The sequence below is a fragment of the Lepisosteus oculatus genome, chromosome 12, assembly GCF_040954835.1.
Source record: "Lepisosteus oculatus isolate fLepOcu1 chromosome 12, fLepOcu1.hap2, whole genome shotgun sequence".
Lineage (NCBI taxonomy): Eukaryota > Metazoa > Chordata > Actinopteri > Semionotiformes > Lepisosteidae > Lepisosteus > Lepisosteus oculatus.
In genome coordinates, this window is record NC_090707.1 from 38337455 (window position 1) to 38362413 (window position 24959).

General features: G+C 58.2%; 2 protein-coding genes across 3 annotated transcripts in view; one reads left to right on the forward strand and one right to left on the reverse strand.

The window, feature by feature from the left end:
- The window catches only part of sh3bp1 (SH3-domain binding protein 1), a 16671-nt gene extending 14746 nt beyond the window's left edge, over positions 1 to 1925 (forward strand). Inside the window, exons 18-19 of one of the 2 annotated variants that reach the window (XM_069197004.1) lie at positions 158 to 229; positions 1038 to 1925. In XM_069197004.1, coding sequence (XP_069053105.1) covers positions 158 to 229; positions 1038 to 1318 — 353 coding nt within the window. In that variant the 3' untranslated portion in view covers positions 1319 to 1925. The remainder of the gene's footprint in view (positions 1 to 157; positions 230 to 1037) is intronic. The other variant, XM_069197005.1, reaches the window with a different exon arrangement.
- On the reverse strand, positions 1885 to 15585 carry cdc42ep1a (CDC42 effector protein (Rho GTPase binding) 1a). The gene is made up of 4 exons (XM_069197026.1): positions 15242 to 15585; positions 9551 to 10126; positions 6789 to 8045; positions 1885 to 4683 (listed from the first exon to the last, which is right to left on the reverse strand). The coding sequence occupies exons 3-4, from the start codon at positions 7234 to 7236 to the stop codon at positions 4010 to 4012; spliced, it is 1122 nt and encodes a 373-aa protein (XP_069053127.1). The 5' UTR covers positions 7237 to 8045; positions 9551 to 10126; positions 15242 to 15585; the 3' UTR covers positions 1885 to 4009.
- Between the last annotated feature and the right edge of the window lie 9374 nt (positions 15586 to 24959).

The window sequence follows — 24959 nt, forward strand, 5'->3', positions numbered from 1 at the left end:
CGTCTGTGCGCTCGGCAGGCTCTGGTGGGAGGTGAACTCCAGTGCGCGGTGTGTGGGTGTGTCTGTGGTGTCGGGTTCTGTGTGTCCAGGCTGTGCCCCGTGTGTATCACCAGCTGTGCCCTGTGTCTTGTCTTGTGTTGTGTGTCGGTGCTGCCAGGGCCCAGACTGCGATGCTACATGAGTCTCCTGCAGCACACCAACCCTGTCTTCCACCTGCTGAGCCCTCTCGGTGAGTCACAGAGCCTGCCACTGCTGAACAGGTCCATACTGCGGCTACAGCACCACAGCTCTAGTGTGACCCACTGGCCGGTACTGCAGCTACAGCACCACAGCTCTGGTGTGACCCACTGGCCCGTACTGCGGCTACAGCACCACAGCTCTAGTGTGACCCACTGGCCCGTACTGCAGCTACAGCACCACAGCTCTAGTGTGACCCACTGGCCCGTACTGCAGCTACAGCACCACAGCTCTAGTGTGACCCACTGGCCCGTACTGCAGCTACAGCACCACAGCTCTAGTGTGACCCACTGGCCCGTACTGCAGCTACAGCACCACAGCTCTGGTGTGACCCACTGGCCAGCACTGCATAGTCATAGTACCACAGCTCTGGTGTGACCCACTGGCCAGCACTGCATAGTCATAGTACCACAGCTCTGGTGTGACCCACTGGCCCGTACTGCATAGTCATAGTACCACAGCTCTGGCAGTGCACCAACACTACAACACTTCAACTCCACACACGGGGTAGCTGTGGTGGCGGCAGCCCCTGCTCCGATGATACCGCCTGCCAGCGCCATCTGCACCGCGGCCCTGGGCTTTAGGCCTCGTGTCTGTGCCGGAGGGGGCAGTGTGTCTTTTCTGGCTCTGTGAATCCCTGCGCCCTCAGGGTGGCCGGGACCGGCAGCGGCTCTTTTCACCCGTGCCGGCAGCACACGTTTTAAGAATCCGGACATTGACAATCCTCACGGACACGTCTGGTGGGGTTTCTGTGTGCTGCTCTTTGTTTATTTCTCCCGCCCGTGTCTTCTCTCCAAAAGCTAAGAGATCCTTCCAGCAGAGGCCGGCAATCACCCATGGCAAGGGGACAGGCCCCCCGTCGAACGTCCCGCAGTACCCCAGCACCGCACCCGCCAGGCCCCAGGCTCAATTTCCACCTCTTGCCCAGACGACGGCCCCCGAGCCCCGGCTGCAGCCGGCACTCCAGTCCCAGGCTCCTGGGACCAAGAAGGCCACGAACCGGAGGGGTAACGTCCGAGCTCCCAACTTCCCGCCCCCTCAGCCGCCGGGCGGCACGCAGGTGTCGTCCGAGGCCCGGTGAGCGCAGAACCCCGCGGCCCCGAGACTTGCCGACCGGAACCAGCCCTCCGGTCCTTCCCTCTGTGTGTCTGCTTCTGATCTGGACCTGGCATGTCCCATGTCAGCGATGGATGCAAACTTGTTTTTTTTTCTTTCTGTCTGGACTGGGATCCCAGGAAGAGAGGGGGGCACCTGGAGCTCCTTCTCCAGCCAGGGGACAGAGGCGCAGTTCTGACTGTCCACCGACAGGGGGAGCTGGTGTGCACAGTGCTCATGCACTTACATGTGCCACCACTAGGGGGGGCTCTTTCTGCCATTTCTGCCCCCACAATACGAGCATCTTTTTTCCCAAGATCGCATCCCATTAGGAGCGTCCCCAGACCTTCTCCTGCCATAGAGAGTTACCAGCTTGTCCTTTGTCACTTACCCACAGCTTCACAAGGGCTCGTTATCGTTCAGGCTCTTGCCAGAGAGCAAATCGCCGAACGAAGAAGGAGGAGTTTGTTAGTCTGCAGTGTTAACGTACATCGGCTGCTGGTACGGGAAAGAGTTACTAAATGGCCAAACACTGTCACTTGTACATAGTAACAAGCTTATTAAAACAGTTTTATTATAATTATTGTCATTAATACTGTTGTTGCTGTAATTATTCGTAAGTGCACCAAATACATGTTATATATTTATATATAATACAGCTCATTACATTTGTGATATAAAATAATCCAGGCTAATTCACTGCCTTTGATTGTACAATGCATAGCTATTACATAGTTGCAGATTAAACGATTTACACTTTTAAACATGTTAACGTGTCCAGCCTTTAATCCAACAGGAGACTGTCTGTCTTTGTACGCGTTTCGAACACCACATGGTCTCTGGGGAGTGGTTTAGAGCACCCGCCTGTACATTGTGATTTCTCTCTTCCCATCACATCTTACCACCTTGTTTCTGTACCTCTGGGATACCCACTGAGTTAGCTGTGTCATGGTTTCCCCATAAATAGAGCATACATTTATTCTGCTGTGTCATGGCTTCCCCATGGCCTGACCACACTTGAAGGGTGCAGCTGTGCACCGATGGCGTTGCAGAGCTCTGCTCACACACTCTGCCCAGCCTGGCTCCACACTGTCAGGCTAAATGAACGCAAGTCTCCACTTCACAGCAGACTTCTTTGGTTAGGAAAGTTAAATGCGGAGCAGCTTGTCTGAATGGCTACGACAGCTGAGAAGGGGGGTGTTGTGGCGCCTCGCAGTGAACACCCCTCATGAGATAACTCCATTACACAGACTCAAGACGAAAAAACAGAGAAAACAGAATTTTAGAAAGAGAGGGAGACAGATGACTACAAACACAACGGTCGCATAGTTCCCTTATCTGTCCAACGCATTAGGAAATCAGCATTTAAATTAGCGACAGTAACCAGAAGAAAAATTCCAGTCCCGGACATTGCTGGGTCTGCAGTTCCTCCCCTGCTGGACGGCGTCCCAGGAACAATCCCCTAATTCCTTCGGCTTGCTCCGGTAATGACTTCCAGCTGCCTGCTCTGGAAGACCGATCCCAGCTCGTTCCCCTGGTCGTCGTCTCTGGAACTCCTGGAGCCGAGAGGAAACCAGCCCCCCGACTGGGACGCTGCGGCCCTGCCCCTCTGGTCACTGCCGAACCAGAACCAGAACCGCCGCCGTCGGGACGCAGTGCGATTCCTGTCCGAGCCCGGTCCAGGGGGGCTGGTGGGGGGCAGTCTCGGCGCGCTGCGGCCCGATTTTTCTTTTGTGCTGTTGTGTGAGCAGCAGTAGCTCACGCCCGAGGGGGAGAAAGAGAGAGAGTGCCCCCCCCAGAGCGAGGGCAGATGCTCCTGTCTGGAAACTCAGGCCAGTCGGGAGCCTCTCTCGCCCCCGGTCATTCCAGACGTGTGCCCCGAGACTCGTCCCGGAGCGAGGAGGCAAAACCCGGTGGCATCACGGAGTCAGGGCTCTTACTTCCCCAGCCGGGAGCGCTTCCCATCAGCCCCTGCTGGCGCTCCCTTCTGCAGCCAATCAAGCGCAGAGCTCCACCGGGATCTAGGACTCGGCACCAGGACTCTTTCGGGCCCGCCTGAGAGGGTTCGAGGGCCAGACTGTTGATAAGCAGACGCTGTCTTCTTGAGTGACACCTCCCCCCTCCACACGGGGTCAAAGGTTAGGGAAATGGAGGCCTGAGGTCGTGGAGGTTATTGTTGGTGGTGGTGGTGGGGGGGTCTCCCCTGCGCAGATTCAGCCAATCAGAGCAGGAGGACGAGAAGAAGAGAACGCGTGATGGTCTTCCTCCCAGCAAGCGGCTGTCGGCCACGCCCACCCCCAGGCCCGGCTGACCCGGAACCACAGCTGCCCCACCGTGACGCCCCCCCCAGGGCCGGGCGAAAAGGGGCGCCTCGCTGAAGCTGCTGTCCCGTTCCCGGGAGAGGGCGGCGCAGGATCGGAGGAGAGGGCATCGGGGAGGGTAGAGATACGCCTGTGGAAGAGAATGAGTCTGGAACTGGGGGGGCGTGGGGTCCCCCGTGTGTGTGTGTGACCGTGCAGGCGTCTCAACATCCTCGCCCCCCCCGTTCCCTGTCCAAAGCTCAGTCTTTCTTTGCTTTGTAGTCCTTTATTTTTCTGGACCCCGAAACGGCGCCCAGCAGCTGTATATAGATCCTGACGTCAGCACCCGGGGGCTTGCAGGGCTCGTGAAGCGGAGCTCAGACCTTGATCTCGTCCTCCTCCTCTGGGTAGGCGTAGGGCGCCCTCTTCAGGGCCGTGCTGGAGTCCGCGTCTGGGCTGAACTGGTGGGCCCTGCCCTCGGTCTGCTGTTGCCCCTTTAAGAAGCCAGAGCCCCCGTAGTGCCGAGCCAGCACGTCGGCCGCCCTCTGGAACCTCTCGGCCTCCATCCCCGGCTCCACTCTGCAGGGGGACCCCAACACTACATCTGGGGCTGCTCTTGTAAGAGCCTCCTCCTTCTCAAATTCCAGCTCCCCCATGGAGTCCTGGTCTTCACAGTAGGGGCTTCCCCCCCCGTTGAGGCGTTGCCCTCTTAAGTCCTCGACCAGGGGGGACCCATCTGCGGAGGGAGGCTCTGATTGGCCGGCCGGGCTGACAGTAACCGGCTCGGAGGCGGTGCTCTTCTCCTCCCCCCAGCCCTGATTGGCCCCCAGGCTGCAGTCGGGGCTGTCAATCAGGCCCAGGACCTCGCTCATTAAGGAGGGCCCCAGGTCAAAGGTGAAGGACTGCAAGGAGTCGGACCGCGCGAGAGACAGGCTGCCGCTGTCCTGGAGGGAGTCCCGGCGGAGTTCCGAATCGCACACGTCGGGAGTCTCCTGCAGCTGCTTGTCCGAGCGGGAGAGGCGGGGCAGGGTGACGAACCCCGAGTGCACACCTGGAGAGAGACAGAGACAGGCGTGAGCAAGCTCAGAGATGGACACTGTCCAGCCAGGCAGCAGTGGAGCAGAATGACTGGTGCAGGTTGACCACTGTGTGTCTCCCAGGTGGGGTTACTGGTGCAGAATGACCACTGTGTTTCTCCCAGATGGGGTCACTGGTGCAGGTTGATCACTGTGTGTCTCCCAGGTGGGGTTACTGGTGCAGAATGACCACTGTGTGTCTCCCAGATGGGGTTACTGGTGCAGGTTGATCACTGTGTGTCTCCCAGGTGGGGTTACTGGTGCAGAATGACCACTGTGTGTCTCCCAGGGGGGGTTACTGGTGCAGGTTGTTCACTGTGTGTCTCCCAGGTGGGGCTGCTGGTGCAGACTGGCCAAATGGGATGAAAGGCGCTATATTTAATACATGCTAGATACTTTTCCTAAGAGCCCTTGGGAGTGACATCCCTGTAGAAATATCCCTCCTGGCCCTGGCGGCAGTGTGGGAGATCAGGAAGCCCGCTGTTGGGCCGGTGCTGTGACAGCCTTTCGCCAGCAGGGGGAGGCGCAGCCCCGGCAGTGTCTGTCCCCTGGGAAACAGCCCACATGCATTCCACTCCTGCTGGCTGTCCTGGCAGCCCCTGCGCTCGGGAGGGAGGAAGAGAGGGAGCGAGGGAGAGCCGGAGAAGGAGAGAGGACAGAGCTCTGCACCCCTCCTCCTCCTCCTCTTTCCCAGCTGAGGAATGTGCTCCTGCCCTCTAATCGCAATGCATTCCTTCCCTGTGGGCAGCACAGGGGATTCCCACACGGAGCAGAGCGGGTCGGGGCACGGAGGTCGGGCTGCAGTCGCTGAGAGAGGAGTCCAGCCCAGGCGGCCCGGTTTGCCCCAGTGGGTCAGCGGGTCACCCCGGACCTAGCCCGTCGGGTCAGCGAGGAAGAGCGAGGAGTGCAGGGCCAGACCGGCTGTGTGAACTGGACCGGTCTCAGTATCAGTACCAGCAGTGTGAACTGGATCAGTCAGTTTGTCAGTCTCAGCAGTGTGAACCGGGCCGGCGTCAGTGTCTCAGTCTCAGCAGAGTGAACCGGGCCGGCGTCAGTGTGTCAGTCTCAGCAGTGTGAACCGGGCCGGCGTCAGTGTGTCAGTCTCAGCAGTGTGAACCGGGCCGGCGTCAGTGTCTCAGTCTCAGCAGAGTGAACCGGGCCGGCGTCAGTGTCTCAGTCTCAGCAGTGTGAACCGGGCCGGCGTCAGTGTCTCAGTCTCAGCAGTGTGAACCGGGCCGGTGTCAGTGTGTCAGTCTCAGCAGTGTGAACCGGGCCGGCGTCAGTGTCAGTCTCAGCAGTGTGAACCGGGCCGGCGTCAGTGTCTCAGTCTCAGCAGAGTGAACCGGGCCGGTGTCAGTGTCAGTCTCAGCAGTGTGAACCGGGCCGGCGTCAGTGTCTCAGTCTCAGCAGTGTGAACCGGGCCGGCGTCAGTGTCTCAGTCTCAGCAGTGTGAACCGGGCCGGCGTCAGTGTGTCAGTCTCAGCAGTGTGAACCGGGCCGGCGTCAGTGTCTCAGTCTCAGCAGTGTGAACCGGGCCGGCGTCAGTGTCTCAGTCTCAGCAGAGTGAACCGGGCCGGCGTCAGTGTGTCAGTCTCAGCAGTGTGAACCGGGCCGGCGTCAGTGTCTCAGTCTCAGCAGTGTGAACCGGGCCGGCGTCAGTGTCTCAGTCTCAGCAGAGTGAACCGGGCCGGCGTCAGTGTCTCAGTCTCAGCAGTGTGAACCGGGCCGGCGTCAGTGTCTCAGTCTCAGCAGTGTGAACCGGGCCGGCGTCAGTGTCAGTCTCAGCAGTGTGAACCGGGCCGGCGTCAGTGTCTCAGTCTCAGCAGAGTGAACCGGGCCGGTGTCAGTGTCAGTCTCAGCAGTGTGAACCGGGCCGGCGTCAGTGTCTCAGTCTCAGCAGTGTGAACCGGGCCGGTGTCAGTGTCTCAGTCTCAGCAGTGTGAACCGGGCCGGTGTCAGTGTCAGTCTCAGCAGTGTGAACCGGGCCGGCGTCAGTGTCTCAGTCTCAGCAGAGTGAACCGGGCCGGTGTCAGTGTGTCAGTCTCAGCAGAGTGAACCGGGCCGGCGTCAGTACTCTCACCGTACGAGTATCCTGTGTCCGGGGGGCTGCCGGGCGAGCCGGGGAACAGCGCCCGGCGCGGTGAGCCGTTGGGGGTGCCCACGTCCAGCTGGGGCAGCGAGACGGCGTTCTTGATGATGGGGGAGACGGGCGGCGGCGGGGGGGACAGCTCCCGAGAGCCCCCCCGGGCCCGGGCCGGGGTCTTGCGCACGTGGCGCAGGGTGCGGGAGAAGAAGCCGGCGGCCTTGGCGCCCCGCTCGGGGGTCTCGGGGTCCCCGCCCGCCCCGCCGTGGTTGCTGAGGAAGGAGGTGTCCCCGAAGACGTCGCCGCCGCGCCCCACGTGCATGGTGTGGCGGAAGTCGCCCAGCGGGGGGCTGATCATGTCCACCGTCAGCTCGCTGCGGTAGCGCCGCCGGCCCTGTGGCTGGGGCACCAGCCCCTTCAGCCCCGGCAGCTTGCCCAGGCTCATGGCGCCCCCTGGCTGCGGCTCTCTCCTGCCCCTCCTCTCCTCTCCACTCCGCGCGGGTTCTCTGGGGTGGAGGCTGGGGCACGAGCAGGGCAGGGCACTAGGAGGGCTGGAGCTGGGGCAGGGACTGGGGCACTAGGAGGGCTGGAGCTGGGGCAGGGACTGGGGCACTAGCAGGGACTGGGGCACGAGCAGGGCCGGAGCTGGGGCAGGGACAGGGGCACTAGGAGGGGATGGGGCACTAGGAGGGCTGGAGCTGGGGCAGGGACTGGGGCACTAGCAGGGACTGGGGCACGAGCAGGGCCGGAGCTGGGGCAGGGACTGGGGCACTAGGAGGGGATGGGGCACTAGGAGGGCTGGAGCTGGGGCAGGGACTGGGGCACGAGCAGGGACTGGGGCACTAGGAGGGCTGGAGCTGGGGCAGGGACTGGGGCACTAGGAGGGCTGGAGCTGGGGCAGGGACTGGGGCACTAGGAGGGGATGGGGCACTAGGAGGGCTGGAGCTGGGGCAGGGACTGGGGCACGAGCAGGGACTGGGGCACTAGGAGTGCTGGAGCTGGGGCAGGGACTGGGGCACGAGCAGGGACTGGGGAACGAGCAGGGCTGGAGCTGGGGCAGGGACTGGGGCACGAGCAGGGCGGGGCACTAGGAGGGCTGGAGCTGGGGCAGGGACTGGGGCACGAGCAGGGCGGGGGCGGGGCGGGGGCAGGCGGGGGTCGACAGCCCAGCTGCTGGTGGTTAAGACGCTGGCTCGGGCACCAGCGCAGCGCCGTCACGCGGATCCCTCTCCGGCCCCATGCTGTTTCCCAATCCTGCGGTTGTGCAACGGGAGAAAAACCAGATGAAAGGGTGGGGGCTGGGAACGAGCAGGAAGGAATTTCCGAGCCCAGCTTTCGGGAATGCGCGCGTGCGGTTTGTATACACAAACAATCTGGCCTGCCTGGAGCGGCTCCCGGCTCAGTTCGGGAAAATCTCGCTGCGGCAGCAGAACCCCGACGCTCCTCCCTGCTCCTGGCGCGGAGACCGGCCCTGCCAGCCCACCGGAGACGCCGCACCACAGAGTGGCCAGCACGCACACCAGCTATGAGACTGGCTGTGGTTACCCTGTGCTGGAAGGGTCTGTGCGAGAACCGGGTTCTAGAACGGGCCGGGTTCTAGAAGGGGCTCTGCTTCTGCAGGGAGGATCTGAGGCACAGAACAGATCCTGGGCCTCCACTCTGCGAAGTCTGCAGACCACCCGGTTGTCTAGACCCTGACTTGGGCACAGTCTGGCTCCGACCCCCACTCTCACTCCAGAACACAGCCAGACCCTCAGCCCAGACCCCCAGAGCGCGCCAGCCCGCTCTCCTCCTCTCCTCTCCCAGACCCTCTTTTCCAGGCTTCCTGCCACATGCCACGGGCCTGGCTCTCCAGCAGCTCCCCCCAGACCGTCTCCCGCCGCCCACACGAGACCAGCGTGTACGAGAGAGCTCGCCCGGCTCTTACAAGTCACTGACCCGCCGGGGGGGCCGCCCTCTGGCCCCCTTCATCTTCACCCGCGATGGAAACAAACGCCTTTATAAACCCAGACCTGCGCCGGTGAGACCGGCAGCACACCGCGGACAGGGACAGACACTGGGTCGTGACTGAAGGCCTTTTAAACGTTGGGCTTTTAAATGCGTACGGTACATGCTACCATCATGAGCAGGTCCTCCTGTCAATATAGTGGAGTATACACGCCTGTCTCAGGGCCTTCCTCCTGTCAATATAGTGGAGTATACACGCCTGTCTCAGGGCCTTCCTCCTGTCAATATAGTGGAGTATACACGCCTGTCTCAGGGCCTTCCTCCTGTCAATATAGTGGAGTATACACGCCTGTCTCAGGGCCTTCCTCCTGTCAATATAGTGGAGTATACAGGTCTGTCTCAGGGCCTTCCTCCTGTCAATATAGTGGAGTTTACACGCCTGTCTCGTGTCCCTCTTCCCTGAGTGCTTCCACGCTGTGTGTGGTGGGCTGTGAGCTGCTCTCCACCCGTCTTCGCGGGGAGTTTATAAATAAAGTTGTTAACGAGCTCTAATTGGATTTCGGCGGGTTTAAAACAGCTTGTGTTTTTTTACAGAGAGCTGACTTTTTTCCAGGAACTTTCTCTCCGCTTCTCAGATATCCTGCGCCGCCGGCACCTTTTCCTGAACCAGAAAATAAGACGTGTTTTCCCCAACGGGACCCTGTGCCCCGCGACCCGACGGCCCTGCCCGCTTGCCTCCGCCGGGAGAGCGATGCCCAGTTGGCACTTCCAGCAGGATACAGCCCGACACAGGTCAGAGGTCACAAACTCACCCGCCGCCTCGATCCAGACTGAACGCAGGGTCTTCCTGCAGCCCGGCCGGCCGGTTTGTCGACCCTCAGGAGTTGTACCGCTGCAGAGAGGGAGGGTCCGCTTCAGCCCGGGGCCCAGCTGGGATCCGAGGACTGGGGCAGAAACGGTCCGGTCCGAATATGGTGCGAAGCCCGCTCCGGTGCGGGTCTGGTCCGGTCCGGTCCAGCAGGGTCGCCAGTGCCCGGGTCACGCCCACAAAGAGCGCGGATCTCGGGTTCTTGGTTTGGAACGGAGAGTCCGGGAATTCAGCCTCGGGGGCCAGTCAAGTGACAGTTATAGTATCCAGTCGGGAGGCGAGAGTGCAGCGATTTACACTTGTGTCACAGCAAATCCTGTAGGATCCTATAATGTCCCTTGTCCCTTCCCTTGGGATATTCCTTCCCCCGGGAAGAGTCCAGCCGCTCCGCAGGCGCCCAGGTCTCGCCCTGCCTGCTGGGATCTCGCTCGCGTCCCAGATTAGACTCTAATCCCGCAGCTCCGCTCGGCCCCTCGGCCCGTCTCCCTCAATCCACTTAGCGCGGTGATCCGGCGGCGCCCTGCGAGACACGGAGGGGAGAGGCTGAGAGCGAGGCAGGCTGGTCGGACCCGGGCCCGCCGTCACCGGGCCGCTCCTCGTGTCACAGCAGACTCTTACTGTCGCGGTTTGTGGGCGCCAGGTCTCCCCAAGCGCCCGTGCGGCGGGTCAGTGTGGTTTAACTCGCGTTTCTGCACAGGGCTGGGGAACTTCTCTGCAGAGACACGAGCCTCCCAGTTCTGGACAAGATCCCGGTTCCGGGGAGCTCTCTCTGAACCTCGGGGTGCGAGGGCGCTCTGCGCGTGGGGGTACCCCTCTCTCGCGCTGAGACAGGAGACCCTGCTCCGCGTGCCCCCGGTGACAGACCTCACTCGCTGTCAATTCTGCTCTGACTGGCACTGACCTGGATTAGCAGATGGCTAAAGACATTTAGCTCATTAGCGCTACAAGTCAATTAGCCTTGTTGTGGTTATTCCAGTGGTGTGAACTTGCCTGTGGGCACCAGAATTTCAGACTGAGAGAGAGTCTTTACTGTCCCCAAGGGGCAATTTGTTTTACAGCAGCAGATACATTTCAGATTGATCTAATCTTTTAGCTACAGTCCTAATATAGTAGGACAGTCCTATTACACTGGGGGCTACAGTCCCAGTACAGTAGGACAGTCCTGTTACAATAGGGGCTACAGTCCCAGTACAGTAGGACAGTCCTGTTACAATAGGGGCTACAGTCCCAGTACAGTAGGACAGTCCTATTACACTGGGGGCTACAGTCCCAGTACAGTAGGACAGTCCTGTTACACTGGGGGCTACAGTCCCAGTACAGTAGGACAGTCCTGTTACACTGGGGGCTACAGTCCCAGTACAGTAGGACAGTCCTGTTACAATAGGGGCTACAGTCCCAGTGCAGTAGAGCAGTCTGTTACAATAGGAGCTCCAGTCCCAGTCCAGTAGAACAGTCTGTTACACTGGGGGCTACAGTCCCAGTCCAGTAGAACAGTCTGTTACACTGGGGGCTACAGTCCCAGTCCAGTAGAACAGTCCTGTCAAATACAGTCGTCATTCACAGTCAGTAGAACACAGTGCCTACAGTCACACCAGTATGACAAATAAAGGTATTTCTGCACAGGAGCTGTGGGAATGTGCTGTGTGTGCAAGAAAGAGCCAACCTAACACAGGCGATTAATCCCTAACTCCATTAACCAGCCAGACAAACACTTCTCTCAAGATAAGATCCCCAGATTTTTCACTTAGCCCAGCTGCTCTGTTCCGAAGAGCCTCCTTTATTTCCCAAGGAGAAGAAAGACACATTTTATTTCAAGGAGAAGGTCTGCTCTCAGCCAGACAGCGAGCAAGAAGACTCCCCTCTCTCTCTCTCTCCCTGTGCTCCCCCCTCCTGACGGAGAGAGACAGGGGGGAGTCCGATCTGTCTGCGTCTCCCACCGCTGGCAGTGTTATTACAGCGCAGGAGGACGAGGGGGGGTGGGAGGAAGGTAGAGGGCGAGACGCCTCGGGCCTTTGGGTATTACAGAAAGACAGCTCCCTGAGTGGGAGTCAGCATGGGGCAGAGGTTAGGGTCGCAGGTTCGAATCCAGCAGGGAGCAGAGCTGTTGCACCCTTCAGCATGGCAGAAGCCCCTTGAAACTCCCCTCCCCCAGCACGCCCAGCAGGGACCCTGGTTAGCTCCTCTGTCTGACTTACCTCCCACCTCCCAACACCACGCAGGCTGGGATTTCAAGGTTGGGAGGGGGGGGGGGTGTCAAAGGTATTTTATACTGGGAGGCGGGTCCTTCCCAGCACACCCATGGACAGAGGGAGAAAGAACATGCAAACTTCAATCACGGACTGAGGCCCAAGCCAGAGCTGGACCCAGGAGGGAGCAGTGCTGCCTAATGCCACAGCCCAGACTGGAGCCAGAGACCCCCAATGAACTCCTGAATGGGCTGAGCCTGCCGGGGCCCCATGTTGCTCACTCAAACAGGTGCACTGTCTCTCCTCCCACACCACAAGCCACGCCCACCCGGACCAACAAACCACACTCCCTATTGGAGAAAGGCTAGAGGCCCCGCCCACCCTGACCAGACTAGCCACACCCCCTGGTGACAGGACACAGGCCCCACCCACCCCCGGTCAAACACTGATTACAGAGACCCCACCAGGCACTGGCCTGTAATTCACGATGGGGTGCAGTCAAAGTCTTAATTTAATCTAGAAGCAGGTCCTCCATCTGCACTCCCAGTAACATTTTTCAACCCTTAACTGAGCTACTACTTGACTTAATTAGATCTTTTAAATGGTTCCAAGCTTGTAAACAGTGGGGAGTTTCAAGCTCACTCTAAAAACATATGCAGGCACCTAGAAATTATTTTTAGAGACCTATTTTAAGAAAGTTGAAACAATAAAATGTACTCATTAAACTTCAGAGCCATAAAATGCTGCTTAGAGGGAAGACCAGCAGACTAAAAGACTTTTTTTTTATTGAAGTCCTACGTGGTTTTCTTTTTTTTCTAATGTAATCCTTAAATTTCATCTCCTCAATCCTGTATAAAGTGAAATGAGCACCTCCATGGTCAACAGAGAGGTCAAAGGTCATCCCAACAAGTTACCATGGAAACTAAACTATAGCTCTATAACACTACAAAACAGGGGAATTGCTGGTTTGGGGTCCCCGAGCCCTAACCCAGCCCCCAGGTCTGTCCCAAGTCCGGACCACACCTCAGAGCAGGGCTCTCATCCGACACAGGGGCCTTTCTGATAGCTGTCAATCCACCGAGCCAGGAGGAACAGAGGGACAGCACGCAGACTCCACACAGAAGGTGTTTCCCCTCCTGAATCTAACCTCGAACCCAGGACCCGAGAGCCGGGAGGCAGGAGCTTTCACTGTCCCGCCCCTGGTAAGTGAGAAAAGTCAGACAGAAAATATGGCAGAGACAGGAGACCGGACAGGAGCACGCACCACAGTCGGGAGGGCCTGGCAGGACTGCCCCCGTGGCGATGAAGGGGTTAACGCTCTGCCCTGGAATTCCAACACAGGGGTCTTGTTGTGCCTAACGAAGCCCCGGGTCCCTGACCTTTGACCCGGCCCGTGAGAGACTGTGCATGTGTGTGTGTGCTCACAGGGGCTGTGATGACATCGCTGCTGCTGACAGGGCTGGGTGGCGGCGTCGTGAGCGAGCCAGCCCTTATCGCCTTTCATCCTCCACGACGGCGTGGGGGAGGCACACCGGACAGCTCCCATTCCCCCTCAGACCCCAAAATACCCCCACAGCAGGTCGGGTTACCAGCCTGCTGAAACTGAACGCACAGAACGACAGGGCACCCAGAGTTCACACAGGCGCAGCTCACAACTGACCAGATAACACTCTACAGACTGTGTGTGTCACTCCTGCTGGAACACAGGGACTCTGTGTCACTCCTGCTGGAACACAGGCACTCTGTGTCACTCCTGCTGGGACACAGGCACTCTGTGTCACTCCTGCTGGGACACAGGCACTCTGTGTCACTCCTGCTGGAACACAGGCACTCTGTGTCACTCCTGCTGGGACACAGGCACTCTGTGTCACTCCTGCTGGGACACAGGCACTCTGTGTCACTCCTGCTGGAACACAGGCACTCTGTGTCACTCCTGCTGGAACACAGGGACTCTGTGTCACTCCTGCTGGAACACAGGCACTCTGTGTCACTCCTGCTGGAACACAGGCACTCTGTGTCACTCCTGCTGGGACACAGGCACTCTGTGTCACTCCTGCTGGAACACAGGCACTCTGTGTCACTCCTGCTGGGACACAGGGACTCTGTGTCACTCCTGCTGGGACACAGGGACTCTGTGTCACTCCTGCTGGGACACAGGGACTCTGTGTCACTCCTGCTGGGACACAGGGACTCTGTGTCACTCCTGCTGGAACACAGGCACTCTGTGTCACTCCTGCTGGGACACAGGGACTCTGTGAGCCCTGGGGGAGACCGTCCGCCCTGTCGGTGATGCTCTGTGCTGCTGACAGTCTGCCTGTTGGAGACCCTGGTTTCGCTGTAATGCTGGTCATGTGGATAGGGGCTGATTGATCCCTAATCAGTCTGATTGATCCCCGGGCTGGGGGCTGATCAGGCTGTCTCTGTCTGGGGCCGAACAGCGCTCTCCTGGGTTGAAGGGTCACTGGAGTGGCTGTGTTGAGTAACAGCTACAGCAGGCGGAGTCAGAGAGGAGGGGATCTAGCGAGCGCTAGTGAGGCGGGTGAGACAGAGAGGCGGACTGGTCCCACTGGAGACTGGAGTAGCTCTGCTGGGACGCGGTGGAGGGGGGTAAATACTGAAAACTCACTCCCCAGTTTCACCAGCTCCGGCCTCCAGTGGGCTCAAGCCCAATCAATCACTCGTGCGTCTTTTCCGCGCCGGGTCTCGGAGACGCGGGTCCGAGCTCGGCAGGGGGGTGGGGTGGGGTGGGGTGGCTGTGTGTGTGGGGGGGGGGGGGGTAGGTAATGGGCACGTGCACGGTCCCCGGCCGTGCCCGAGACTGGGAGCCACGCGCTGAAGCTCTCGGTACCCCTGAACGCGCCAGGAAGTCGCACCCTTGAGTATCGCAGCGGCCGAGCCGAGCCCAGCCCAAAGCCCAGCCCAGCCCAGCCCAGCCCCGGAGCACCCCCCCCGCTCTCCTGCCCCGCTCGCACGGGCTTTGGCCAAGAGAGAAATTACAGGCTGCCCGGCCCGGACTGCCCGAGAGCTGACCGCATCCCCGACAGCCTGGAGTCATCTTGACTTCACGCGCGCTCCTCCCGGGGCTCCCAAAAAAACCTGGACGCGCAGCAAACAGCTCTGCGCCGACCGCGTCCCGGGACGGAGCTCGGAGCTGGCCAGGGCTGGGGTCCCGTCTCTCTGCAGGAGCTGCTGGCGAGCGGAGCGCGTTCCTTTCGGGATCTTTCCTAGCATTTTTTTTTGTTGTTGTTGTTTAAATTAGAAACTTTAACCTTCTGCCGGCTACCTGCCTACCAGAAACACATTCCCAAGAAGGGCGAAAGTCAGGAGCGAACGGGATGAGGGGACAGCTCTCCTGCGAGGACGGGCGGGCGGGTGAAACGGTACCTCGGGGCTGGAAACTTTCGCACGTCCTCTGAAAACCTCCCCCCCAAAAAAAAACCCAGGCTTACCTGGAAACGAAGAAGCCAAGTCCCGAAAACGTGGTCCTCGGGGGCTGGAGTGTGTAGGGGGGCCTTTGTCGTGAGAAAGGAGCGGGATTGGTGCAGATATTTCCTCGGTTTTCAGATGCGCTCCCCCAGGGCTGCTCGGAGAATTCCGCTACTGTGGGTTAATTGTACCAGACTAAACGCTGGGCAGGACCGCGGGGGGGAGGAGCCCAGCCGGACCGACAGGCACGCCGCCCAATCCCGAGAGGGCACTGGAAGCCCGGGGCCAATCAGAAGTGCCCGGAGGCGGTACCCGATCTCCAGGGCTCTCGCCTGGGGTTTCTCACCGTGACGCTCCGGAGCGCCGTGTCCAGAGACGTGTTGTTTTTTTTTTTAAATAATCTTTCGCGACTGTAAAACTTGTTCGCTGGTCAACGGCTTGACGACTGACGCAGGGAAGATGGAGTGGGTGACACACCCCACCCCCCCCCGGAAGGCAGTGCCGGCGTTCAAAAGTGTGTGTGTGTGTTTTTTATTTTAAATTTGACACAGCCGCCCCTCGCCTGGACGGGAACTCACGCACACTGATGCCAAGACAGGACGGGAATGCTGGTCCGTCACTCTTGTTTCCGATAACCCTGGTTATCCATTGACCGGCGACTGCCCTCCCCCTGGTCCAGCCCACACTACCCCGGCACCCCAGGCAGCGTCCAGCCCGACCCAGTCCCCCACCGGACAGACACCAGGCCGTCTAGCCCAAAGTTTGATTGCCTCGTCTAACCTTAATACAGGAACAAGTAAGAGGTTTATTCCCTGCTGAAGAGAGAAGAGAGAAAACACAACGTTTCGGTCGTGGAGCCTCTTTCAGGTGTGAGCACAGGTGTGCCTTAATATATACTGTTTAGCTACGTATATACTCACACCTGAAGAAGGCTCCACGGCCGAAACGTTGTGTTTTCTTTCTTCTCTCTTCAGCAGGGAATAAACCTCTTACTTGTTCCTGTATATATATTAATGTAAAGGTTTCTAGTTTGTGATTCCCTATGTGTATTCGTGAGAAGAAAATAGAGTCCTTAAAAATCGAAATCGTTTAATTGTGGACAAGTGGAGGGTTTGTAGAGTCTGGGCGTGCAGGCAGTGAAAACACACCGTAGCACAGAGGTGCAGCAGGTCAGAGCCGAGAGCTGGAAAACCATATCTCTAGGCGACAGGGCTTCTAGACCATGTGGGAAAGTGCTGGGATATACAGCTGAAGGCGTAGGACTAAAATCGGGGGCTGTTATGTTAAAACTGAAGAGCTCACCAGGAGGGGAACCCGATACAAATACCCAAAATCCTCAGAGGCATCGCCAGAGCTTCTTCAGAGCCCGCAGGGAAAGACGAAGCGCCTGTGAAACTGAGAACAGGAGGCTCCTCTGTACGCACAGGGCGGTGGGGGTGGGGAACAAGCTGCCCAGCCATCCTCAGTGGCCGAGGAGGGTGCTGTTAACAAGCTGGGCTGAGCTGTGCCAGGCTGATCTGAGCCGATCTGAGCTGGGTCGCTTTCGGCCTCAGCAGTGCTGTACAAGAGGCTCTGTGTAGTCCGTCATCAGGGATGGTGCTGTTAACAGGCTCGGTTGATCTGAGCTGTGTCGCTTTCGGCCTCAGCAGTGCTGTACAAGAGGCTCTGTGTAGTCCGTCATCAGGGATGGTGCTGTTAACAGGCTCGGTTGATCTGAGCTGTACTGTGCTGAGCTGATCTGTGCTGTGTCTGGCTGGGCTGTTTCCTGCCTCAGCAGTGCTGTACAGGAGGCCCTGTGCTGTCTCAGCTCGGCGACGGTGCTGTCTCACCGAGACCCTGTGCTGTCCGAGCTCAGGGACGGTGCTGTCTTATGGAGACCCTGTGCTGTCCGAGCTCAGGGACGGTGCTGTCTTATGGAGACCCTGTGCTGTCCGAGCTCAGGGACGGTGCTGTCTTATGGAGACCCTGTGCTGTCCGAGCTCAGGGACTGCGCTGTCTCACCGAGACCCTGTGCTGTCCGAGCTCAGGGACGGTGCTGTCTCACCGAGACCCTGTGCTGTCAGAGCTCAAGGACGGTGCTGTCTCACCGAGACCCTGTGCTGTCCGAGCTCAGGGACGGCGCTGTCTTATGGAGACCCTGTGCTGTCCGAGCTCGGCGACAGCGCTGTCTTATGGAGACCCTGTGCTGTCCGAGCTCAGGGACGGTGCTGTCTTATGGAGACCCTGTGCTGTCCGAGCTCAGGGACGGCGCTGTCTTATGGAGACCCTGTGCTGTCCGAGCTCGGCGACAGCGCTGTCTTATGGAGACCCTGTGCTGTCCGAGCTCGGCAACGGCGCTGTCTTATGGAGACCCTGTGCTGTCCGAGCTCAGGGACGGCGCTGTCTCACTGAGGCGACGAGCTCTCAGACACCAGCCGCTGAGTCCTCTGGGTCTGTTTAGACTGATATGCCTCGGCGAGAGCGAAGCGAGCCTCTGCCTCATTTCCAGCGCGGTCAGCATGCTCCCAGCCCCCAGAGCCCGCTGGGGCAGTCCGCCAGACCGCGCGTGTGTGTCAGAGAGAGCGGCGCTACGGGTCTTCGCACAGAGATGACCATCTCGGAATAATTACCAGGTTTCGTGAAGTCAGAGGTGTCTATATGGGGACTCGAGTCTCTGGCCCAGCTGGGGTCCGGCGTCTGGAATCTCAGCTCTGCGCCCCCCAGGTCTGGCAGGACACAGGCCTTGGAACCGAAGGGTGATGGAGGGGTGACAAATTAACTATGCGGGCCCGTGCGTTGACACCCGACCCCTGATCCCGATTTGGATCGACTTCTGGGTGAGGGGGCTGAGAGGAGCTGCAGGCTTTCCCTCTGGGGAGTCTCTGGGAGGCAGGGGGAGGGGGTACAGACAGCAGAAAATTCCTGATGACTCAGTTTAACAGAGTCTCTACAGTCTGGGAACACTTATCCCCACTTATCAGTCCTGAATTCACACACTGACACACTCCTGACTGGACTGGAGACACTGCTGTCCCTCTCCTCTCACACTGACACACTCCTGACTGGACTGGAGACACTGCTGTCCCTCTCCTCACACACTGCCCCTGAATTCACACACTGACACACTCTTGACTGGACTGGAGACACTGCTGTCCCTCTCCTCTCACACTGACACACTCCTGACTGGACTGGAGACACTGCTGTCCCTCTCCTCTCACACTGACACTCCTGACTGGACTGGAGACACTGCTGTCCCTCTCCTCTCACACTGACACACTCCTGACTGGACTGGAGACACTGCTGTCCCTCTCCTCTCACACTGCCCCTGAATTCACACACTGACACGCTCCTGGCTGGACTGGAGACACTGCTAGAGACACTGCTGTCCCTCTCCTCTCACATCCCGGAGCTGTGGGGTTTGTGGACAGAGGAACTGTGTCTGGGAAGAGGGGGCAGGCAGGGGGCTTGTATTTCACAGAGAGCAGCACAGTGGCTTTTCCCAGAGCCTCACTTCCTGTGCAGGCAGAGTGAGAGCTGGGCACAGGGAGAGGAGAGAGAGGGGGAGACGGGGAGAGAGGGGGAGAGAGGGGGTGCGGGTTTTGGGGGCTGTGTGTGCATGTGAGTATGTGTGATTATATATTTGTGTGCTCACAAGTGTGCACGCTTTTATGCATCTGTGTGTTGTTTGTGTTCGTGCGTGTATCTGTGCATATGTACGTGTGTGTATCCATGTCTGTGGTCGTGTGTGAGTGTGAGTACTTGTGTATGAGCTGTATGTGTGTGAGTGTGTAACTGTGTGTGTGTTCTTGTGTGTGTGTACTTGTGTATGAGCTGTATGGGTGTGAGTGTGTAACTGTGAGTTTATGTGTGTGAGAGTGTGTAACTGTGTGTGTGTGTGTACTTGTGTATGAGCTGCATGGGTGTGAGTTTATGTGTGTGAGAGTGTGTAACCGTGTGTGTGTACTTGTGTATGAGCTGCATGGGTGTGAGTGTGTAACTGCGTGTGAGTTTATGTGTGTGTGAGTGTGTAACTGTGTGTGTGTGTACTTGTGTATGAGCTGCATGGGTGTGAGTGTGTAACTGCGTGTGAGTTTATGTGTGTGTGAGTGTGTAACTCTGTGTGTGCTTGTGTGAGTGTGTGTGAGAGACACAGGCAGCAGGGATAGGGGCTGTCAGTGAAACAGGATGAGATTTTCCCAGACAGAGGGAAGGAGAAAGGATGTCTTTCCAGGAAAGGAGTGCACTAGGAAAGTTTAACCCTCTCCTGGCCGGGCCTGCCTCTGCGGGGCTCGTGCCCTGCCATCACAGCTGGGAGAGGAGGAGAGAGTGTGTGTGTGTGTGTGTGTGTGTGTGTGTGTGTGTGTGTGTGTGTCCCGGCCCGCACACCCACCGCAATCCTGGGACATGGCCTGTGTGTGTCGGAGTGTGTTCTTACTCTCTTACAGTCCAGTGCTACAGGTTAGTAAAGGCTAGGCTGAAGAAACTCCCCACTCATATTCTACAACTCCGCATTGCAGGAAGGCTGTGTCTGTGTTTGTGTGCATATGTTTCTGAGTGTGTGTTGTCTTTGCGTGTGTTTCTGCGTACTTCTGTGTGTGACAGTGTTTCTGCGTGGATCCATGTGTGATTGCATGTGAGTGTTTGTTGTCTGCGTGTGAGTGTGAATCCATGTGTGATCGCGTGTTTCTGCATGTGTGTTATCCGCATGTGAATGTGTATCCGTGTGTGATTGTGTGTCGGCAGGTTTCTGAGTCCGGTTATGTGACTGTGTTTGTGTGCGCGACCAGCTGTGTGGGTCACTCGTGCGTCTGTGCGTGTTCGTCACTCCTGGGCAGGACTCACGGACCTCAAACAGTTAACTATCGCTCTGCTGTTTTTTCCTCAAAAGCAAATATTGATTTAAATCTTGAGGCAGGGAGCAGACAGAGTGCCCGATAGCTGGGCTCCGCTCGGGGCCTGGGGAAGCAGGCTGGGTTTGGATCACGAGCTGCAGCTGTGGCTCAGGGGAGGGCTGGGCGCATCTCTGACCCCCAGGACAGAGGAAGGAAAAGCAGAGGCAGCAGGAGGACGGGAGAAGGATTTTGGGGTACCTGAGAAAGTTTCCCAAGGAGAGGAAACGCCGTGAGCACACACCCCCTCCTGTCAGCGCCACCCTTGCAGGTCTATGCTGGGTGCTGGGGGTGCGACGCTAATTAGTTTCCTGCCCGGAGAGGGGGAACTCGCCCCGCAGCCCGTTGGTTCCACCCCGAAGCGCGCGGTGTTTATTTGGACGGGGCTGTGCCCGGGCTTCCGGGCATTCTTGGGGAGCGGAGAGCAGGGCGTTGCTCGGCGGCGGCGCGCAGGAAACGGCCAGCGGCCCGGAGACAATGGGTCATTGTGGCCGGGAGTGGGGGGGGTTCGCGTGCAGCCCGAGCCGAGAGGAAAGGCTCCCTTTTACGACACAGGCTAAAAATACCAGGGTCAGGACTCCGCGCGCTGACTGCTCCTTCCTGCTCTCTCCTCCTGTCTTCCTCTGTCCAGCTCCGCCGCGCCCCTCCAGAGAAAGGGGCGGGCCAGCTGCTCGTCTCGAGGAGCCCACCTCTCCCCCTGTGAGACCCCCAGGATGGGGAGTGGTCAGTTCTGGGCCCCTGCCTGACCTCCGGTGTCCAGCGGTTTCTCTCTCGCTCCTGTGTCTCCGGGAACGTGAAGTGGGGCACAGGGTGCTGCCCTCCTGCCACACTGTCCTGAACACAAACACACAAATATACACATTCAAACACACAAACACACAAACACACGTGCACATGCACACATATACGCATATACACACACATACGTCCAAACCCAAATGCACACAACACATGCATACACAAGGCTGCATACACATGCACACGTGTGCACTTACATCTGTGTGATCTTCACAGACCCACGCAGAAACTCAGCCCCAGGAGCAGTGAAGAGAGATGGTCCGACCTGCCTGTGACAGCCTGTGCTCCTGCTCCTCTCAGCAGCTCCGCCCTGTGGCCGGTGTGTGGAAGTACAGGCCGCAGGGGGCCTGCTGTCTGGGGTCTGTGCGCCTGCTCCACCCTCCTGCCTGCTTTGACACTTTGAACTCTCTGATCGAGGGGAAAGTTCGGCTGTGGAGTGTCCTCTGTGCCTCTCACACCCTCCCTCCCCCTCTCTCCTCTCCTTCCTCCCTGCGACCTCCAGAACACTTCCCTCAGCCCAGCAACAGGGGGCGCTGTGGTGCCTGCCTCCCTGCAGGCGAGTCCAGAGCACACACGTTTTCCAATCCCAGGGCTCCGGTCCCTAAGAGGGGGAGTGTTGGTGTTCCCGCTGAGCCAGCAGCCCCGTCCAAACCAGCCTGTACAATCCAGAAGCCTAGCAACGCCGTCGCCAGCCCCCTGTCTCCAGCATCCCGGTTTAGCTGGGGTCAGACCCAGTTCCCCTTCTCAGCCTGGCGGTGTGGGAGTCTCTGTGACTGGCAGTCACACTGACCAACGGCTCAGTCATTAACCCCAGCAGCCCAGCTCCCTGCTCTTCCTCTCTGTGCTAATTAATCCCATTAACGAGCGGACCTCCAAGGTGATTGGCCTTGGAGCGTCTGTGTGGGCTTGTGTGTGTGACTGCGTAGCTGTGTGTGCGTGTGGGGCTGTGCCGGCTTTCTGTGTGTTTCAATGGGGCTGTGCAGCTCTGTGCGCATGTGTGTAGCTGTGCAGGCAACTGTGGGCATGACTGTGTGTGGGGCTGTGTGTGTGCAGCTGTGTGTGTGGAGCTGTGTGTGTGGAGCTGTGTGTAGGGCTGTGCAGCTTTGCATGTGGGGTTGTACGGCTGTGTGTGTGGGGCTGTGTGGCTGTGTGTGTGGGGTTGTGCAGTTGTTTGTGTGGAGTTGTGCAGCTGTGTGTGTGGAGTTGTGCAGCTGTGCGTGTGTGGGGTTGTGCAGTTGTTTGTGTGAAGTTGTGCAGCTGTGTGTGTGTGGAGTTGTGCAGCTGTGTGTGTGTGTGTGTGTGTGTGTGTGGAGTTGTGCAGCTGTGTGTGTGTGTGCGCACTGCGCTGTGTTTTAAATAGCCCTGGACACTCTGTAATCAGGGACCTGTCAGAGCGGGTGGCTCGCGAGGCCTGAGGCCTGAGGGCAGCACAGCCCCGCTCTCCGCAGGAATCCGGAGGGAGCGCGGTTCTCCGCTCGCCGTTTCCCACACTCTGCTCTGCTCACGGGGACCCAGCAGTCTGCCCCCCCACCACCACACGCCGACAACAGGGGCTCCTCCTCTCATGGCCTCAGAGCCCTGTGCAGCACGGATATCCTTCCCCCCGCCACACCTCACCTCACTGCGGAGCTGGTCTGCCTGTTCAGAAACTTTATTTGGGGGAAGAGTTCCTCACGTGCTCACACACACACACACACACACACACACACACACACACACACACACTGCCAGCGAGAGTGTGGTAAATGTGAAAGCCAAGCCCTGAGAGCCTCCAGCCCAGCAGTGACTGGGCCTGTGGCTCGGTGCCCAGGGGCTCTGAGTTTCATTCCACATTCCTGGGTTTGGACGGAGAGCAAAAGACACTATATATATATCTCTCTCTCTCTTCATTTAAAAAAACAACAAAAAAATAAATATTCCACGGGTTTCTATGGAAACAGCGAACTGAGCGTTTGAATGACCCCGCTGAGGGTAATGAAAAATGAATTCCTTGAATTAACCCCTCTGTCCCTGCAGACACACACATGGCCATGGGAACAGGCCCAGGGTGGATACGGCGTCCGAACCAGCAGACCGCCTAGCACAACAGCACGCAGTGTGTGTGTGCAGTGTGTGTGCAGTGTGAGTGTGTGTCTGTGTGTGTATGTGAGGCTGTGTGTGTACACTGTGTGTGCAGCATGTGTGTGCAGTGTGAGTGTGTCTGTGTAAGTGTGTGCAGTGGGAAGCTGTGTGTGTAGCGTGAGGTTGTGTGTGTGTGTAAGAGTGTGTGTGCAGTGTGGGTGTGTGTCTATGTAAGTGTGTGCAGTGGGAAGTTGTGTGTGTAAGTGAGAGGTTGTGTATGTGTGTAAGTGTGTGCAGTGGGAAGCTGTGTGTGTGGTGTGAGGTTGTGTATGTGTGTAAGTGTGTGTAGTGTGAGGTTGTGTATGTGTGTAAGTGTGTGCAGTGGGAAGCTGTGTGTGTAGTGTGAGGTTGTGTATGTGTGTAAGTGTGTGTAGTGTGAGGTTGTGTATGTGTGTAAGTGTGTGCAGTGGGAAGCTGTGTGTGTAGTGTGAGGTTGCGTGTATGTGTGTAAGTGTGTGCAGTGGGAAGCTGTGTGTGTAGTGAGAGGTTGCGTGTATGTGTAAGTGTGTGCAGTGGGAAGCTGTGTGTGCAGTGTGAGGTTGTGTATGTGTGTAAGTGTGTGTAGTGTGAGGTTGTGTATGTGTGTAAGAGTGTGCAGTGGGAAGCTGTGTGTGTGTGTGTGTGTGTGTTACTGCAGTACAGTACGACAGACCAGAGCTCACCTCAGGACAGTGAAAGCACACACTGGTTGGAAGGCTGGGGAGCACTGCGGTGCAGCTCGGGGTCCCGTGCAGTAACATGCAGTAATGTGCAGTAACAGGCAGTAAGGGCTCTGTGCCAGGCTGCCCGCGGGGGGCATGGCGAGGGGGCGTCTCGGAAGGCTGAAAGCAGGACTTGTTGAGCAGGACGGGGGTGGGCATTCCTGACCCCCTGACGCGGGCTGTGGGCCGGCTCCGTCAATGGGCTCTGTGTTTGCCCAGAATAACCCCCTGTCCTGAGACAGACTGGACACTACAGAGAGGAGAGAGAGAGAGGAGACACAGGGAGAGAGGAGAGGCAGAGGGACAGAGACACAGAGAGAGGAAAGACACAGAGAGAGTGTGTGAGGTTGTGGATATGTGAGAGAGTGTCAGGGTATAAGTGTGTTAGAGAGTGTGAGAGGTAGAAGACCTCAGTCCGGACAGCTCTTGCCACTGGGAGGGGTAGCAGACCTCAGACAGGACAGTTCTTGCCCTTGGGAGGGGTATCAGACCTCAGTCCGGAAGGTTCTTGCCACTGGGGGGTATCAGACCTCAGACAGGACAGCTCTTGCCCCTGGGGGGTATCAGACCTCAGTCCGGTGACTCAGGTTTCTGGCCGGTGAGTCACGGAGACGCGGAGGCCATGCCCTGGTGCTGGGGGGTTTCTGGGACTGAGGAGGACCAACAGTAACCCAGAGAGGCGAAACTCCCTCTCGCCTGTCCCACTGGCGGATTCAAGATCCAATCAGCAACAGCCGCGGTATTAATACCACCACTGCTAACAAAAAGACAGGCGACAGCCGACTTACATCAGGACTAACATTTTTCAATGAGTAGTACTGTCTTCATTACTAGCACTAGCAATATAGGGAGAAGCTGCATGATTGTTAGTGATATTAGTAGCAGTAGCACTAGCTGCAGTAATATTGATGTCGGTAATAGTCATCTTCGTTTCTGTGTCTGGTCAATGTAATGATCCCAGTTTGGGACAGTTTGCGACGCCTTTGCTCTACTACGGTGCAGCGGCGTCATCTGCCTGGTGATGACCCCCCTCCAGCGGTCGCCTTGTGAAACTGCAGCCCCGGGGGCCACCGCCGCCGAAGCGGTCCGGACCGGGTCCCTGCTGCGGGTTCTGAAAAGGTCCCGGGAGTTCGGTTCGGTTTGCGTTTTTGTGGCGCGTGGGGGAGTCAGACGTTTAAGGGCCAACTTTCATTGTTCCATCGTGTTGAGCCTTTGATCAGATTATTATTATTAATTATTATTATTACTCGTAT

What these genes read in the sequence shown, in the direction of transcription:
- cdc42ep1a (XM_069197026.1), bottom strand. Translation starts at nt 7,236, where the DNA reads ATGAGCCTGGGCAAGCTGCCGGGGCTGAAGGGGCTGGTGCCCCAGCCA. An exon ending in GGACACAGGATACTCGTACG is followed by an intron (nt 4,684 to 6,788) that starts GTGAGAGTACTG and finishes GTCTCTCTCCAG; the next exon opens with GTGTGCACTCGGGGTTCGTC.